The sequence below is a fragment of the Neophocaena asiaeorientalis genome, unplaced genomic scaffold, assembly GCF_003031525.2.
Source record: "Neophocaena asiaeorientalis asiaeorientalis breed wild unplaced genomic scaffold, Neophocaena_asiaeorientalis_V1.1 scaffold16, whole genome shotgun sequence".
NCBI classification, from domain to species: domain Eukaryota; kingdom Metazoa; phylum Chordata; class Mammalia; order Artiodactyla; family Phocoenidae; genus Neophocaena; species Neophocaena asiaeorientalis.
The window spans coordinates 231,043-247,872 of NW_020175446.1; the positions used below are offsets into that span (position 1 = coordinate 231,043).

At 48.6% G+C, this 16,830-nt stretch overlaps 1 protein-coding gene across 1 annotated transcript in view; it reads left to right on the plus strand.

Annotated features, from left to right (window-relative positions):
• MYOM2 (myomesin 2) overlaps positions 1 to 16,830 on the plus strand; it is a 72,180-nt gene that overhangs the window by 15,074 nt on the left and 40,276 nt on the right. Inside the window, exons 9-13 of the mRNA XM_024768082.1 lie at positions 1,888 to 2,049; positions 4,304 to 4,445; positions 5,532 to 5,731; positions 6,598 to 6,651; positions 14,618 to 14,745. Of these exons, the coding sequence (XP_024623850.1) occupies positions 1,888 to 2,049; positions 4,304 to 4,445; positions 5,532 to 5,731; positions 6,598 to 6,651; positions 14,618 to 14,745 (686 nt within the window). The remainder of the gene's footprint in view (positions 1 to 1,887; positions 2,050 to 4,303; positions 4,446 to 5,531; positions 5,732 to 6,597; positions 6,652 to 14,617; positions 14,746 to 16,830) is intronic.

Below are 16,830 nucleotides of genomic sequence, written 5' to 3' on the forward strand. Positions count from 1 at the left end.
GACAACTATAGAAGTTGTCAGCTGTGTGGCGTGTGTGTGTGGTGTGTGTGTGTATGTGTGTGTGTTTGTATGTGGTGTGTATGTGGTGTGTGTGGTGTGTGTGTGTATGTGGTGTGTGTGTAGTGTGTGTGTAGTGTGTGTGTGTATGTGTGACGTGTGTGTGTGGTGTGTGTGTGGTGACAACTATAGTTGTCAGCTGTGTGTGTGGTGTGTGTGTGGTGTGTGTGTGGCGTGTGTGTGTAGTGTGTGTGGTGTGTGTGTGGTGTGTGTGGTGTGTGTGTCTTTGTGTGTGGCGTGTGTGTGTGTGTGTGTGGCGTGTGTGTGTAGTGTGTGTGGTGTGTGTGTGGTGTGTGTGGATGTGTGGTGTGTGTGTGTGTGTGGTGTGTGTGTGTAGTGTGTATGTGGTGTGTGTATGTGTGTGTGTGGTGTGTGTGTGTGGTGTGTGACGTGTGTGTAGTGGTGTGTATGTGTGACGTGTGTGTGTGGTGTGTGTGGTGTGTGTGTGTGTGTGTGGTGTGTGGTGTGTGTGGTGACAACTGTAGTTGTCAGCTGTGTGTGGTGTGTGTATGTGTGGCGTGTGTGTGTGTGTGTGTGGTGTGTGTGGGTAGACTGTGGAAGGGAGCTTCATCTCTGGCTGCTGCTTCTGAGGGAGCTTGCTCCCTATGGATTCAGTCACAGAACATTCCGCCTGTGTTTATTCAGGGCCTAACCCAATGCAGAATAGCACAGAGTCACACGCCATTCCTGCCCATAAGGTGTTTATAATCCAGTTGGGGAAAATACACAAAATGGTAAAGCAGAGCCTCTGTAAAGTATAAGGACTGTCCCAGAACAGGCTGTGATAATTTGCCAAACGCATGGCACTGGCCCCGCGCACTGTTAAAGTTAGCCAAGAAAGCAGGTTTGCGGTGATGATGGAGAGCTTTATGGAAAGAAAAAATAGGCCGTTGACAGATGAGAAGAGCTCTGAGCTGGCAGAGGGGGAGGGGGACCCCTGGGCCCAAGCGCAGAGGAGAGGAACAGGTACGCGTCCCAGGTGCAGAGGAGATGCCTGTGACCTTGCAACCCCCGGGAGTCCGCTGCTGGGATCCGAGGGCACTGGGCTTGTGCTCTTCGGTTGGAATAGGATAGTTGTGTCTGATCTTCATGGTCCGGGAGGGAGAGAGGAAGGGAGAGAGCCTCTTTGTGGTGGCAAAGGAGATAAATTTACCCTTTGCAATTCTAATTTAAGAGTTAAGTTCTAAGATTCTAAGTTACCCTTTCTGGAAATGAAATGGATTCGAGGAGAGTTCTCCTAACATTCCCAGAGGATGTTGGCATGGATCTTAGAAGGTGTTCCCGTGACTAGGAAGTGCCCGGGATTCTGGGGACCCGCAGTTTCATAGTCTTGGCCGATTCGAATGGAACAGGCAGGCTCAAGGCTGCACCTGACAGGCTGTCCTCTCTGCACTTTCCAGTTATGGATGTTGGCAAATCAGTAGGTGAACAATAATTTCTCATGATTTTATTTTGTGTCTCCTTGATATCCAGTGTTGAGTATTTTTCGTCACTTCCCTTTCTTCTCCCGAAATTTGCCTCTTTGGTTTCGTTGCCTTTTGACTGGTTTGTTGGCACTGTGTTATTAATTTCTAAGGAACGCTGGTGGGGGACTTCCTGGTGTCAGCGTCTGGGTGAAGTGCGTTTCGAAGCCGCAGCAGGGCCCTTTGCAGATGAGTCCCGCCTTTCACACTCCGCGTGCTGACCTCTCTCTTGTCCCGCGTGTCCCGGTCCCCCCAGCCCCACGTGTGTGTTTGTGCTCCGGGTCAGGCTGGTGGGCACCTCTGTCCTCCGCGTGTGCCCCAGGTCCCCGCGTGTCCCTGAAGCCCGTCTCCCTTGACCGTCTTCCAGACGTGCTGCTGAAGGAGTCCAAGTGGATAAAGATGTTCTTTGGGGACGGCCAGGCCTTGCTGTCCTTCAGCCACCTCAACAAGGACGACGAGGGTCTCTACACCCTGAGGATCGTGTCCAGGGGAGGGGTCAGCGACCACAGCGCTTTCCTGTTTGTCCGAGGTGCGCAGGCTACGGGTGGGGTGGGACGGGGCCCAGATGCAGCCCAAGGCTGCTCCCCGGAGATGGCCTGACCACCGGGAGGTGTTTCCTGGGCGCGTCCCGATTGCATACGTGACATAAGCAGGTGTCACTGGGGATGGAGCAGAGGCGGAGCTCTGTGTCCCTGTGGCTGAGAAATTGCTGGAATTCGTAGGATGACTCCTTGGAGTGAACAGCCCCGAACTGCTGATTCTGGAAGAATTAGGCCTTGTGACAGGGCCAGGGCCGTGGCAGGAAGGATTGACACTGTCATGACCACTGACTTCAGTCACATGTGTGTTTAAGACAGTAACCACGGGGGCCACACCTCCGGGGCGTTTACACCAGGAGACACGCGTGTTGTCATGTTTCATCCTCCCAGCAGCCCATGAGAGCCTGTCCATCCCACTCATGGGAAGGAAAACAAAGCTCGTGATATCCCAGGCACAGTGGTCGATGTTATATATATATACGTGTATTTATCTTTACATATATGTATAACATAGATATTTATGTATTATCTATAAATGCCTATCATATATAGGCTTGTAGGTGTATATATTCATACGTGTGTAGATGTGTATGTCACATATACATACTTTTATGTAAGGGATGTATAAAATGGATAAAATTATATATAATATTATATATATGTATACACACATACAGGTGTATATATGTGTATGTATATGTGTACACACACACATACATATTCACATATGTATATATAATCTAAAGTTCTTACAGCAGTTTTGGAAGAAAATATTCTCTCTTTCTCCAATGAAGGTGTAGAGCGCAGAGGCCTGGGCACTTCTCTGGGAAGCAGGAGCTGGCCCCCTGCGAAGCCCCAGCCCTGTGTGCGGGGCAGCGAGTGCCCCCCAGCCAAGCCCTTACCCTGCACCGGCCCTAGCTTGTGCACAGCCTCGGGCATAGAGGCCCCTTCTGGCTGAGGCTCGGCCGGCCCCTCCCCGGGACACCAATCTCTTCTGGGTGTCCGGCGGCTGCTTTCCTGACTGGGACGCCCCTCTTCCTCTCCCCGCGGCCCTGGCCACTCTGCCCTCCATTCCCCACCCCTGCCTTACCTGCCCTGTTCTCCGTGTCTCCTGCACCTGTATGCCCATCTCGGGCTCCAGGTTATATGTGCCTGGAATAACACTGTCAGTATATTATTTTTTCCAAACCATTTCAGTTAGATCCATGCATGATGGAAAGGCTGTATCATCCGGGAATATTTTAACTTAAAAGAAAAAAGTGCCAACAAGCACCCCCACCCACCACCAGACAGCATAAACCTGCAAGGCTGGGGTTTTAGACACGTCCACGAAGTTTTACCATTTTTATTCGGTTGGCGTTAAAATGTGCCTTCCATTCTCCGTGCGTGCCTTCTAGCAAGGTGTTTTGCCGCGTGAAAGCACAGTAAATGCAGTAGCTGACATTGCCTTGCTTGCGCAGCCAGCAGGAAGAAAATAATGCACGTATGGGGAGTTTAAGTGTTCTGACAACTTTCTGAGGACTTTGAATATGAGAGACAACATTTGACTTGGTGTGAAGAAATCCTTAGCTTTTAATATGCTGAGGAGGTGGGAACAGGGCAGTGTACGGTGCTTATACTGCTAAGGTCCAGCTGCCCTAGGTCCTGAATAAATACACATTTTACATGAGGAAATTAAATGTACCGTGTATTAACTTTCTAAATAGCTCTGTTGGCCTTCAGTGCCGCCGTAATTAACAGTTGAGAACAAACGTAATTGCACTGTGACCATAATTGGCTGTGGAAGGGATGCATGGGTACGGACCCAAAGTGTGCTCTCGACTTGCAGGAAAAAAAAATCTAAGTCCTCAGACCTTCGGAGGACTCTGAAACACACAAGTGTCTAAGGTACTATCTCTCAGGTGTTCAAAAGGCCTCATTGTTATTATCATTACATCGGTCGGTTTTGGACGACATGACATTATGTGATGACATGCCATCCGCAGAAGGTGAACTTCAACTTGGATTCGTTTACGGAAAATCACAGACTTGAGTGTGTCATAGAGGACAGAGTGTTTCGAGTTTAAAGACTCATCGGTACATGTTTGTCTCTCGTCACCAGTCCATCAAGGGCGTGAGGACTAGGCGGGGGAGGAGAGCAAGCAGATAGCTCACTGAGTTTGAAGAAGTTGTCAGCTGGCCTCAGCTGTCCCCCCCGCACCCAGGACCCTGATCATGTGACTCCCCTCTCCTCTCCCACCCCAGACGCTGACCCCCTGGTCACGGGGGCCCCTGGCGCGCCCATGGACCTGCAGTGCCACGATGTAAACCGGGATTATGTCATCGTAACTTGGAAGCCACCCAACACGACCAAGGAGAGCCCGGTCATCGGCTATTTTGTTGATCGGTGAGTGTCCACTGATTCCTCTGGGGATGGAAACGTTCCTCAAAAGAGTATTACCCAGGACGAGGTGTGTAGGTATTTCTCTAATCTCAAGTTTGTGACGCCGTTCTTGATGGGATATAGGTAACTTCACTATTTGGTTATTAGTCCCTCCTGGCTGGGTAATTGGAAAGTATCACCTGCCAGGCGGGGCCTTGTGTACCCACACGCGATTCCGTTGTGTGCTGGCTGAGGCTCAGTTTGCCTAACTGGCACCAGTATCAAATCCCACCCTGCCTCTCCAGGCTTGCTCTGAGCCCGGCCTGCAGGCTCCGCTGAGGGTCCAGCCTGGGGCTGGGATGGGGCTCCGGCCGGCAGGTCTGTGCTCAGCCCCGTTCCTCCCTCCGAGGACGAGGGCCTGGGCATGGTGGCGTCGGCCTGAGGATGCCAGCAGGAATTTGACGTGCAGTTTCTGTATTGACATTGCTCAACCTGGGAAAAATGGAGGTCAGTCTTTTCTACACTTTCAGATTTCTGGTCAGGACTTAATATTTCCTAAAGACTTCCAGATTCCTCATAAGAAGCGTTCTAGAAAGAAACATCTTAACGCGATTGGAGCAGATGGTGAGCCAGCCTCGCAGCGAGGACTCACTTTGTGACCCGGTGGAGAAAGATGCGTCTTTGGGACACCGGGTGAAGGACCGTTGATTTCCTGGGCCTAGGCAGCAGACAAGCCAGGGAGCTTAGGGGTACCCAGAGATTCTGTGGTGTAAATTGAAAGAGAACTGTCAGGGATAGATCTGAAATAACCTTTGGAGGAGATTTTGCCTAGATGTTTTTGAAGGGGGGAATGGAGCTTCAGCTGTGACTCAGGGATGTATATGTGTATATACTACATTTCCTAGACAGCTCTGTCTTTTAAAGTTTATTTATACTACTATTTGTGTAAATCAATATTTCGACAGCATTCATTTTACCAGTGGGAGATGTTCTCCTGTTATAACTGTGATATATATATATATAATATATGTGCGTAATGTATGTATACAGCTCTGTATACTTACTAGACTGATATAGTTGTTATTCTCTACTCTTATTTTTTATTTGAAGATGTGAAGTGGGAACTGACAGTTGGGTTCAGTGCAATGACCGCCCCGTGAAGATCTGTAAATACCCCGTAACCGGACTTTTTGAAGGAAGGTCCTACATCTTCCGCGTGCGGGCTGTCAACAATGCAGGGATCAGCCGGCCTTCCAGAGTCTCTGAGGCTGTGGCTGCCCTCGACCCCCTTGACCTCAAACCGTTACAAGGTAGGGCGCGCAGACTTCAAGTTCCAGCAGTTTTGTGTGATTTGTTCTTTCTCTTTTCCCCCCATCTTGTATCTGAGCCTCGAGAACATCTTCAGAGCTGAGCACAGCACAGCTGTGCCTCATGGGCTCCGGGTGGCCGTCAAGGTCACGTTAGGGGTGGGGATGCCAGGCTGACATTTACACCTTGAAACAAAGGTGCTTCATCTTCCAAAGGCTCTTCACTGAAATCCAGTTAAATTGGTTCAGAATTAGACTTTTCTTAGTCCACTGATGTTGTAATTTCAACACATGATGAGACTCAGAAGGCGTTGAAGCCAAGCCCCTCCCTTTCTGAATTTTAATTTCACATGACCCAGATTCCTTAACGGGATTGGGCCCTTAATTATGGTTTTAAGTGGGTCACTGCATTTTCCTTACCTGCGTGGTCTTCAGAGCACAGGCTCCGGACGCGCAGGCTCAGCGGCCATGGCTCACGGGCCCAGCCGCTCTGCGGCATGTGGGATCTTCCCGGACCGGGGCACGAACCCACGTCCCCTGCATCGGCAGGCGGACTCTCAACCACTGCGCCACCAGGGAAGCCCCCTGCGTGGCCTTTTGAATCCATTACAAAGAGCCAAGAAGCCCTGGATCTCTTTGAGACCACTTCCAAAACAGCAACTCTGAGGACCTCAGAGTAGTGCGAATGCTGTCATCGTAATGCAAAGGTGATTCTGGGGGTTTCCCTGGTGGCGCAGTGGTTGAGAGTCCGCCTGCCAATGCAGGGGACGCGGGTTCGTGCTCCGGTCCGGGAAGATCCCACATGCCGCGATTCTGGGAATCCAGCGCTTTCTGGACGTCAAATTCAGCACTGACCTTTCTCTCCGCAGCAGTCCACTGGGAGGGAGATAAAGAAATCGTAATCTATCAGGAGGACCTTGAAGGTAAGGAACTCGTTACCATTTCCTTTCAGCTGCTTATACCCTAGGGATTTAGGGTTGTAATTAGAGAGTGGTGGGTACACTCTTCACGTGTAAAAATAAAAACTGTGGGTCAAGCTTAAGGTCTATGGAATTTAAAAAGTCAGCAGGGCAGAGGGCGGGAATGAAAGTGAGAGTGGAGGTCAGTGGAGTCCTGGCTTCATGGCTTCATGTGGGGTCTCTCAGGCATCCTCGGGGACCTACAGAGGAGTAACCAGACCCAACCTGAGACTTGAGTCCTGGCCGAGGCTGGGGTCCTTTCTCCCAGACTCCACGACTGAACAGTATTTTGTTTTATTATTTTTTTAAGCAAAAATTTTATTTCTAACATTTTGACTAAAAGGGACTAGTTTTCCTATCAAATAATGTCCCTGTGGTTTGAAAGTTTGCATTTCCTTTTTTCCATTGGATTTTGTGCACATTTCTTAATAGTCCTTAGATATCTGGGAATATAAATTTACTGGGAAGTAGAATCTAGCATCATTAACCAGGAATCCAAAGATTTTAATTGGAATTGTCACTACAGTTCACAGAGGACAGTGAGTGAAAACTTAAAAATTAGTAAGTCAGAAAGAGAAAAAGAAATATCGTATATTAATGCATATATGTGGAATCTGAAAAAACTGGTATAGAAGATCTTATTTACAAAGCAGAAATAGAAACACAGACGTAGAGAACAAACGTATGGATACCAAGGGGGAAGGGGGGCTGGGATGAATTGGGAAATTGGGACTGACATATATACACTATTGATACTATGTATTAAATAGATAACTAGTGAGAACCTACTGTAGAGTACAGGGAACTCTACTCAGTGCTCTGTGGTGACCTAAATGGGAAGGAAATCCAAAAAAGGGGGGATATATGTATACTTATAGCTGATTCACTTTGCTGTACAGTAGAAACTAACACAACATTGTAAAGCAACAGTACTCCAATAAAAATTTAAAAAATAAAATAAAGTCTTAGTTAAAACCTCTGCTTCCAGAAAAACTCAGAAACTGGGAAAGATGCCCAACAAGTAAGTAACAAAAGAAAACAATTTAGGAAAGGTGAATGTTATGACCTCCTAAACAGCTGATAACACAGATGTTTGAGTGAGTAAAAAATGGCCCAGTTATATTGGAAGAGATGTTTGCTGCAGGAGACCAGCCTGTATAAAATACGTATTTTGGGGGGAATTTTTGAATTTTATTTTATTTATTTTTTTATACAGCAGGTTCTTATTAGTTATCCATGTTATACATACTAGTGTATATATGTCAATCCCAATCTCCTAATTCATCATATCAACCCCCCCGCCACTTTCCCCCCTTGGTGTCCATACGTTTGTTCTCTACATCTGTGTCCATACGTTTGTTCTCTACATCTGTGTCTCAATTTCTGCCCTGCAAAACCGGTTCATCTGTAGCATTTTTCTAGGTTCAACATATATGCATTAATATACGATACTTGTTTTTCCCTCCTAGCAATGGCTTCTTTTTTTTTTTTTTTTTAACAATTCTGAGGGTTGTCTTTTTGTCTTGTTTATGGTTTCCTTTGCGGTGCAAAAGCTTTTAAGTTTCATTAGCTCCCATTTGTTTATTTTTGTTTTTTTATCCACTTCTCTAGGAGGTGGGTCAAAAAGGATCTTGCTGTGATTTATGTCATAGAGTGTCCTGCCTATGTTTTCCTCTAAGAGTTTTATAGTGTCTGGACTTACATTTAGGTCTTTAATACATTTTGAGTTTATTTTTGTGTATGGTGTTAGGAAGGGTTCTAATTTCAATCCTTTGCATGAGGCTTTCCAGTTTTCCCAGCACCACTTATTGAAGAGGCTGTCTTTTCTCCATTGTGTATTTCTTGCCTCCTTTGTCAAAGATAAGGTGACCATATGTGCATGGGTTTATCTCTGGGCTTTCTATCCTGTTCCATTGATCTATATTTCTGTTTTTGTGTCTGTACCATACTGTCTTGATTACTGTAGCTTTGTAGTATAGTCTGAAGTCAGGGAGCCTGAATCCTCCAGCTCCGTTTTTCGTTCTCAAGGTTGCTTTGGCTATTCGGGCTCTTTTGTGTTTCCATACAAATTGTGAAAATTTTTTTCTAATTCTGTGAAAAATGCCAGGGGTAGTTTGATAAGGATTGCACTGAATCTGTAGATTGCATGGGTAGTGTAGTCATTTTCACAATGTTGATTCTTCCAATCCAAGAACATGGTGTATCTGTCCATCTGTTTGTATCATCTTTAATTTCTTTCATCAGTGTCATCTAGTTTTCTGCATACAGGTCTTTTGTCTCCTTAGGTAGGTTTATTCCTAGGTGTTTTATTCTTTTTGTTGCAATGGTAAATGGGAGCATTTCCTTAATTTCTCTTTCAGAGTTTTCATCATTAGTGTATAGGAATGCAAGAGAAATCAGTGTTTTTGATTTTGATTCCGTGTCCCCTGCATTGGCAGGCAGATTCTCAACCACTGCACCACCAGGGAAGCCCCCCTTGTATGTTATTTGTTGCTCTTCCTTCCTGCTTTTCATATTTTTTCTTTGTATTTAATTTTTGATAGTTTGATTAATATGTGTCTTGGTGTGTTTATCCTTGGATTTATCCTGTATGGGACTCTCTGTGCTTCCTGGACTTGACTATTTCCTTTCCCATGTTAGGGAAGTTTTCAACTATAATCTCTTCAAATATATTCTCAGACCCTTTCTTCTTCTCTTCTTCTGGGACCTCTATAATTCGAATATTGGTGCGTTTAATGTTGTCCCAGAGATCTCTAAGACTGTCCTCAATTCTTTTCATTCCTTTTTCTTTATTCTGCTCTGCAGTAGTTATTTCCACTATTTTATCTTCCAGGTCACTTATCCATTCTTCTGCCTCAGTTATTCTGCTATTGATTCCTTCTAGAGAATTTTTAATTTCATTTATTGTGTTGTTCATCATCGTTTGTTTGCTCTTTAGTTCTTCTAGGACCTTGTTTAACATTTCTTGTATTTTCTCCATTCTATTTCCAAGATTTTGGATCATCTTTACTATCATTATTCTGAATTCTTTTTCAGGTAGACTGCCTATTTCCTCTTCATTTGTTAAGTCTGGTGGGTTTTTACCTTGCTCCTTCATCTGCTGTGTGTTTCTCTGTCTTCTCATTTTGTTTAACTTACTGTGTTTGGGGTCTCCTTTTCGTAGGCTGCAGGTTCGTAGTTCCCGTTGTTTTTGGTGTCTGTCCCCGGTGGGTGAGGTTGGTTCAGTGGCTTGTGTAGGCTTCCTGGTGGAGGGGACTGGTGCCTGTGTTCTGGTGGATAAGGCTGGATCTTGTCTTTCTGGTGGACAGGGCCTCGTCCAGTGGTGTGTTTTGGGGTGTCTTTGAAGTTAGTATGATTTTAGGCAGCCTCTCCGCTAATGAGTGGGGTTGTGTTCCTGTCTTACTAGTTGTTTGGCATGGGGCGTCCAGCCCTGGAGTTTGCTGGCCATTGGGTGGAGCTGGGTCTTAGTGTTGAGGCAGAGATGTCTGGGAGAGCTCTTGCTGATTGCTATTACTTGGGGCCAGGAGGTCTCTGCTGGTCCAATGTCCTAAACTCAGCTCTCTCACCTCAGAGGCTCAGGCCTGACACCAGGCCAGAGCACCAAGACCCTGTAGGAAAGAAAGAAAGAGAGAAAGAGAGAAAGAGAGAAAGAAGGAAGGAAGGAAGGAAGGAAGGAAAGAAAGGAGGGAGGGAAGAAAAGAAACAAAATGAAATAAAGTTATTAAAATTAAAAAAAATATTAAAAATAAAAAAGTAATTAAAAAAAGAAAGAAGACAGCAACTAAACCAAAAAACAAATCCACCAATGATAATGGTCATGAAAAACTATACTAAAAAAAGACACACACACACACACACACACACGGACAGATAGAAACCTAGGACAAATGGTAAAAGCAATGCTATACAGACAAAATCACACAAAGAAACACACACTCACAAAAAGAGAAAAAAAGGGAAAAAATGTATATATAAATCAAAAAAAAGGAAGAGAGCAACCAAATCAATAAACAAATCTACCAATGACAATAAGCTCTAAATAGTAAACTAAGATAAGCATAAAACCAGAAACAAATTAGATGCAAAAAGCAAACCCCAAGTCTACAGTTGCTCCCAAAGTCCACCACCTCAGTTTGGGATGATTCGTTGTCTATTCAGGTATTCCACAGATGCAGGTACATCAAGTTGATTGTGGAGCTTTAATCCGCTGCTCCTGAGGCTGCTGGGAGAGATTTCCCTTTCCCTTCTTTGTTCGCACAGCTCCCGGGGTTCAGCTTTGGATTTGGCCCCGCCTCTGCGTGTAGGTCGCCTGAGGCCGTCTGTGCTTCGCTCACACAGGACGGGGTTAAAGGAGCTGCTGATTCGGGGGCTCTGGGTCACTCAGGCCGGGGGTAGGGAGGGGCACAGAGTGCGGGGCGGGCCTGCGGCGGCAGAGGCCGGCATAACATTGCACCAGCCTGAGGCGCACCGTGCGTTCTCCCGGGGGAGTTGTCCCTGGATCCCGGGACCCTGGCAGTGGCGGGCCGCACAGGCTCCCAGGAGGGGAGGTGTGGAGAGTGCCCTGTGCTCACACACAGGCTTCTTGGTGGCGGCAGCAGCAGCCTTAGCGTCCCATGCCTGTCCCTGGGGTCCGCGCTGTTAGCCATGGCTCGCGCATGTCTCTGCAGCTCGTTTAGGCTGTGCTCTGAATCCCCTCTCCTCACGCACCCTGCAACAATGGTCTCTTGCCTCTTCGGCAGGTCCAGACTTTTCCCCGGACTCCCTCCCGGCTAGCTGTGGCGCACTGGCTGCTTCAGCCTGTGTTCACGCCACCAACCCCAGTCCTCTCCCTGCGCTCTGACCGAAGCCCGGGCCTCAGCTCCCAGCCCAGCCCGCCCCGGCGGGTGAGCAGACAAGCCTCTCGGGCTGGTGAGTGCCGGTCGGCACCGATCCGCTGTGCAGGAATCCCCCTGCTTTGCCCTCCGCACCCCTGTTGCTGTGGTCTCCTCTCCGAAGCTCCCCACCTGCGCCACCCGCAGTCTGCCCGCCAAGGGCCTCCTAGTGTGTGGAAACCTTTCCTCCTTCACAGCTCCCTCCCACTGGTGCAGGTTCCGTCCCTATTCTTTTGTCTCTGTTTATTCTTTTTTTTTTTGCCCTACCCAGGTACGTGGGGGGTTTCTTGCCTTTTGGGAGGTCTGAGGTCTTCTGCCAGCGTTCAGTAGGTGTTCTGTAGGAGTTGTTCCACGTGTAGATGTATTTCTGATGTATCTGTGGGGAGGAAGGTGATCTCCACGTCTTACTCCTCTGCCATCTTCAAGGTCCCTCTTTTGATCTTTTCTAATCATTTTACTCTTGGTTGGTATCTTCCTACAAACATTTAAATTAATATCCATGCTCTCCTTTTAATATCATCCAAATCTTCCTATCTCTCTTGAGTTGCTCCATGGAAAAGTAGACACCTCATCTTTGGAAAGGCCAGAATAGGCTCTCGCAGATATGATGAGATGGTTTTTGTTCTACTATTATATATCCAAGCATTTACTGCGCTGTTTGGAAAAGGTCATTTGTAGCTAACGCATTGAATTCATCCTTTGCTCCGAATGCCGCAAACTCATTTACAGTTGTTCATTCTCGTGAATTCTGTCCTCTTGGGCGTTCTAACAACTCCGAACAAACTTTACGTTTCACTGACGTAGAGGCGAGTCTCTGGGGCAGGTTCTGGAGGCTGTGGTCAATAGAACGAAAAGCTGGGTTTGGGATTCGAAGGCCTAGGCTTGGACCCCTGCAGAGCCGCCCACTAGCTGTGTGGTCTTGGGAAAGCACTGCGTTTTCCTGAGCTCGTTTCTGAGCTGCGTTTCCATCTCATATGTCCACCTTCATCCGGTGTTGACGTGGCTCGTTAGCACAGGGCTCCAGACCTGGAGGCTCGTGACCCGGAGGCAGAGGCAAGCGCAGGACCCGCCACCAAGCAGCGCTGTGGTCAGCACACCCCGTGAGGCACGTGGCCGTGGCCGCTCTTTTTGTTTTGCCTCCATTTGCGTTTTCTCTCTCTGAGGATCCTCTCAGCGGTTGGAGTGTCGGTAACAGACATCAGTTTACTTCCTTGGTCCTCCCCTTGGCTCCCGGGGCCAGTTTGCATGTCCTCTTGTTCTGTCCGGGGCTGGGGTCATCTGCAGATCTCCAAGGCTCATTAGTGCACGGCCCCGGGTGGGGCGGAGAGTCCGCATAACCCAAGCATCCTCCCGGATCGGGGAGTCCCTGCCGACAAAAGCTGGATTCTTCCTTCTTGTCTTGGCCTCAGATAAAGTGCTCCTTATTCCATTTTCCTCTGGGTCTCGAAGTTACGTGCCAGGTCTAAACACAGCAAGGCATTCGGAGCTGAACGTGCAGGAAAGGCGATTCTGCACTGGTGTGTCCCCACGCTCACACTGCTTTATCACATGCGTCATTTCCCCTCTGCCCCCTTGGTTTGTTGCTGCGTCATCTGGTACCTCTGAGGTGCACCACCACTCAGTTTGGAAGCTTGGCTGCACCATCAAGGGTGGGCGATCTGTGTCTTCTCTCTTTAGGGCCTCTCCCTGGGTCTCTTTAGGTGTGGACACGGCAGGTGGATCCAGAGAAGGCGTGTAGGGTGTGCCGGGGCCCTGCTCTGCCCGGCACACTTGGCACCTTTCCGGACATTCTCTCGCTCCTTGTTTGAAACCCAGCCCATTTGCCAGATGCTCCTGGGTAAGCCCACGGCTGTGCCTCTGCGCCCCTGTTGCCTGTAAAATGTGATGAGCGCGGTAACAGGACTCTTATGAAATGAAACCCAGGCTTGTTTGGGCCGTTTCCATGCGGCTGTTAAATTCCTCCACGGCAGTGCAGTCCAGAGGGAACCATTGGATCTTCAGCAGGGCTCCCAGGTGTCCTGGGGACGTTTTGAGCCATCTTAATCTTGTGCTAATCTAATTGGAAGCTCATAATATTTTGTGTCACAATGACTGGGACTGTGCGTCTGGAATACCTCCACCCCTCATGAAAAGTTCTCACATCCAAACATAACACGCCTGACACCTAGCATTTTTTTTGTTTTTGCGGTACGCGGGCCTCTCACCGTTGTGGCCTCTCCCATTGCGGAGCACAGGCTGCGGACGCGCAGGCTCAGCGGCCATGGCTCACGGGCCCAGCCGCTCCGCGGCATGCGGGATCTTCCCGGACCGGGGTGCGAACCCGCGTCCCTTGCACCGGCAGGTGGACTCTCAACCACTGCGCCACCAGGGAAGCCCCACCTAGCATTTTATTAAAAAGAGACGTGTGTCAGAAGAGACGCAGTGGGCTTCTTCGATGGGACTGTTCTATTATAGTTACTTGCTAATTGGTATCACGCTGGAATTTTAAGTATATAGACATAGATGCGATGCTTGTGGATGTAGAACAGATCTACCCAGGAAGGGAAGCCATGTGCTTTGGAAGTCGATATATTGTTTCCATGCTTTGAGGGCATAATGGGAGGAAAACAACCAGAGAGGGCCCTTAGAGAAAGTACGACTCCCATCTTGGAAGGCTTCCCTGCTGCAGGACACCATTGCTGGTACCTTCTCTGCACAAATTCCCCATACAGTCAGAGCTGCATTTCTGGTTAAATGCCCTGTTTCTTCTGGGTAAATTCCTCTCCCACTTCCAACTGAAATTCTGGATGAATTCTGGGTTAGATTCCTTTCTTATGAACTGGCTTATATTGGAAACAGAAGTAATTGGACGATCTTTACCAGTTCATTATACTTTGGCTCTGGAAAAATAGTCCTTGCAGTTTGCTTGCTTTCCCAGAATAGAAATGAAGCAAAAGCCGACAGATACGTGAGGCCTTTAATGCCTGTAAAGTAGCCGAGGGTCGTGCTCCTAAGATGGGCTGCGGCAAGCGGGCTGACCTGGCTTCTGTCAGCACTCACGGTGTTGATTCCTCCTCCAGGTGATGTTCAGGTTCCAGGACCTCCCACCAACGTCCACGCCTCAGAAATCAGCAGGACATACATCGTCCTCAGCTGGGACCCACCTGCCCCCCGTGGCAAGGAGCCGCTGATGTATTTCATTGAGAAGGTACACCCCGGGTGGGTTTCCTGAAGCAGCAGATCTCTGTAGGCTTTCCCGTGGTGCTGTGTCGTGTGTTTTAAGGATGGGCAGCTCTCAGGTCAGTTATTTAACGTGAAACTGCAGACACTGGCGGAGCTGTGAATGCCTGAGGGGTTCTGGGAGGGGCGTGGCATCCGAGGAGCTTGTCCCGCGGGGGCCAGTCAGGCTCCCGGCTCCCCGCTGTACACGAGGGCCTCGCACTGAGGCAGCCGCCAGCTTTCTTCCTGCTGGAACATTCTAGGCTCCCAAGTTCTGAGGATTCCGGATGTGGGCAGGGGGACAGCAGCCCCTGCTCTCAGTTTGCTCATAAGCCGAGTGGCCACTTGGTGGCGGTCGTGTTGAGGAATTCACACTTCAGATGGCGAAGGGTTACACAGAATCATTGGTTTGCAGACTTTTTAGATCTGGACGCGTAGGAAGAAATAGTTTGTGGGTTGCAGACACACACACACACACTGAATGTACATCACCAACTAAATTTCAAACACAGTATCCTTACTCCGTGCCACGTGTTCTCTCTCCTGCTTTGGTCTGTCCAATTGCACTAAAAATGCAGGTGTGACACAGTCATTCAGATCGCTGGCCTGTGATTGGGCTGTGGACCGTTGTTGAAAAACCTGGATAACCATACGAATCCTGTAACTGTGGTTTTGCGATACTAAATTTATATTACAATGTACTAGGCAATCTAATACGTGTAATATACACATAAAGTCTGTAACTCTTAATGTGAGCATATATGTCTCATACGGTAGTAATGTGTGATACAACAAGGTGAAGGAGGGCAGAATGGAAATGAACGGTTTTCAGGCTCCAGACGGTATAATGACCCTCAGCTTTCTCTACTTACCTGCAAGGCTTACCTGTGGGCAGAGTCAAGTGTTAACTTCTTGCTGCTGGGTGCCAGCTTGTTGTTTTGCATCATGAAAATCTAGTGGTCAGCCCTTCCAGGAGGAAAGGCACTTTCTCAGGCCCTCTTTAGAGACATTTTCCTACTCACCTACCCAGTGCCAGAAAGACCAAGTTTCAGCAAACACATTTAAAAATCTTTTAAAATTTTAAATTATTTTTTATTGAAACGTGGTTGATGTACAGTATTATGTTGGTTTTGGGTGTAGTATGTAGTGATTTGACATTTGCATACATTATGAGGTGGTCACCACAAGTTTGGTCACCATCTATCCCCATACAAGGTAATTACAGTATTATTGACCATCTTTCTTCTGCTGTACATTGTATCCCTCGACTTATTTACTACAGGACTGGGGGTCTGTACCTCTGACTCCCCTTCCCCTATTTCACCCCCCACTAGCAAACCCACTTTTAAAAAGAGGCCTGCCTCGGGCTTCCCTGGTGGTGCAGTGGTTGAGAGTCCGCCTGCCGATGCAGGGGACGCGGGTTCGTGCCCCGGTCTGGGAAGATCCCACATGCCGCGGAGCGGCTGGGCCCGTGAGCCATGGCCACTGGGCCTGCGTGTCCAGAGCCTGTGCTCCGCAACGGGAGAGGCCACAACAGGGAGAGGCCTGCCTCACCGAGGGCACCCTTGCATTCCCTACCCATTGCCACGGGTGGTGAGCAGCAATACAGGGTGTGTGATCAGGGAGAGGAAGCTTCCAGGACAGCCTGAGGGGAGCCGTGGTGTCCAGGGACCCCGAGAGGGAGGGGCAGCAGGGAGCCCGGGAGGGAGCTGGACTGGGCTACTCCCCAGTGAGCTGGCCGGGCGAGGCACCCACCTCTCTCTGTTGCTCACGGAGGACGGTCCTGCCCCAACCCATCCAAGGTGGTCTTTGGGGGCCTTAGTTCCTATCAGGCCTAAAAGGAACCACAGGGATGGTTGTGAGTCAGCGTCCTCTGTCTAGTCCTGTATTTCCACTTTATGTCAGGACGAGGCACAAGATGCTAGGAACGGCGGCGCTCTGGTTAATAGCTTGGCATCTGAGCACAATGTGAAGCACGCGTCTTCCCCCGAGGGAGCTCTGCTTGGAAAGCCCACGTGTGGCCACAGCCCAAGGTGCACGGCCTGTCCTATCCACGTTGGGCTCATGTGCTGAG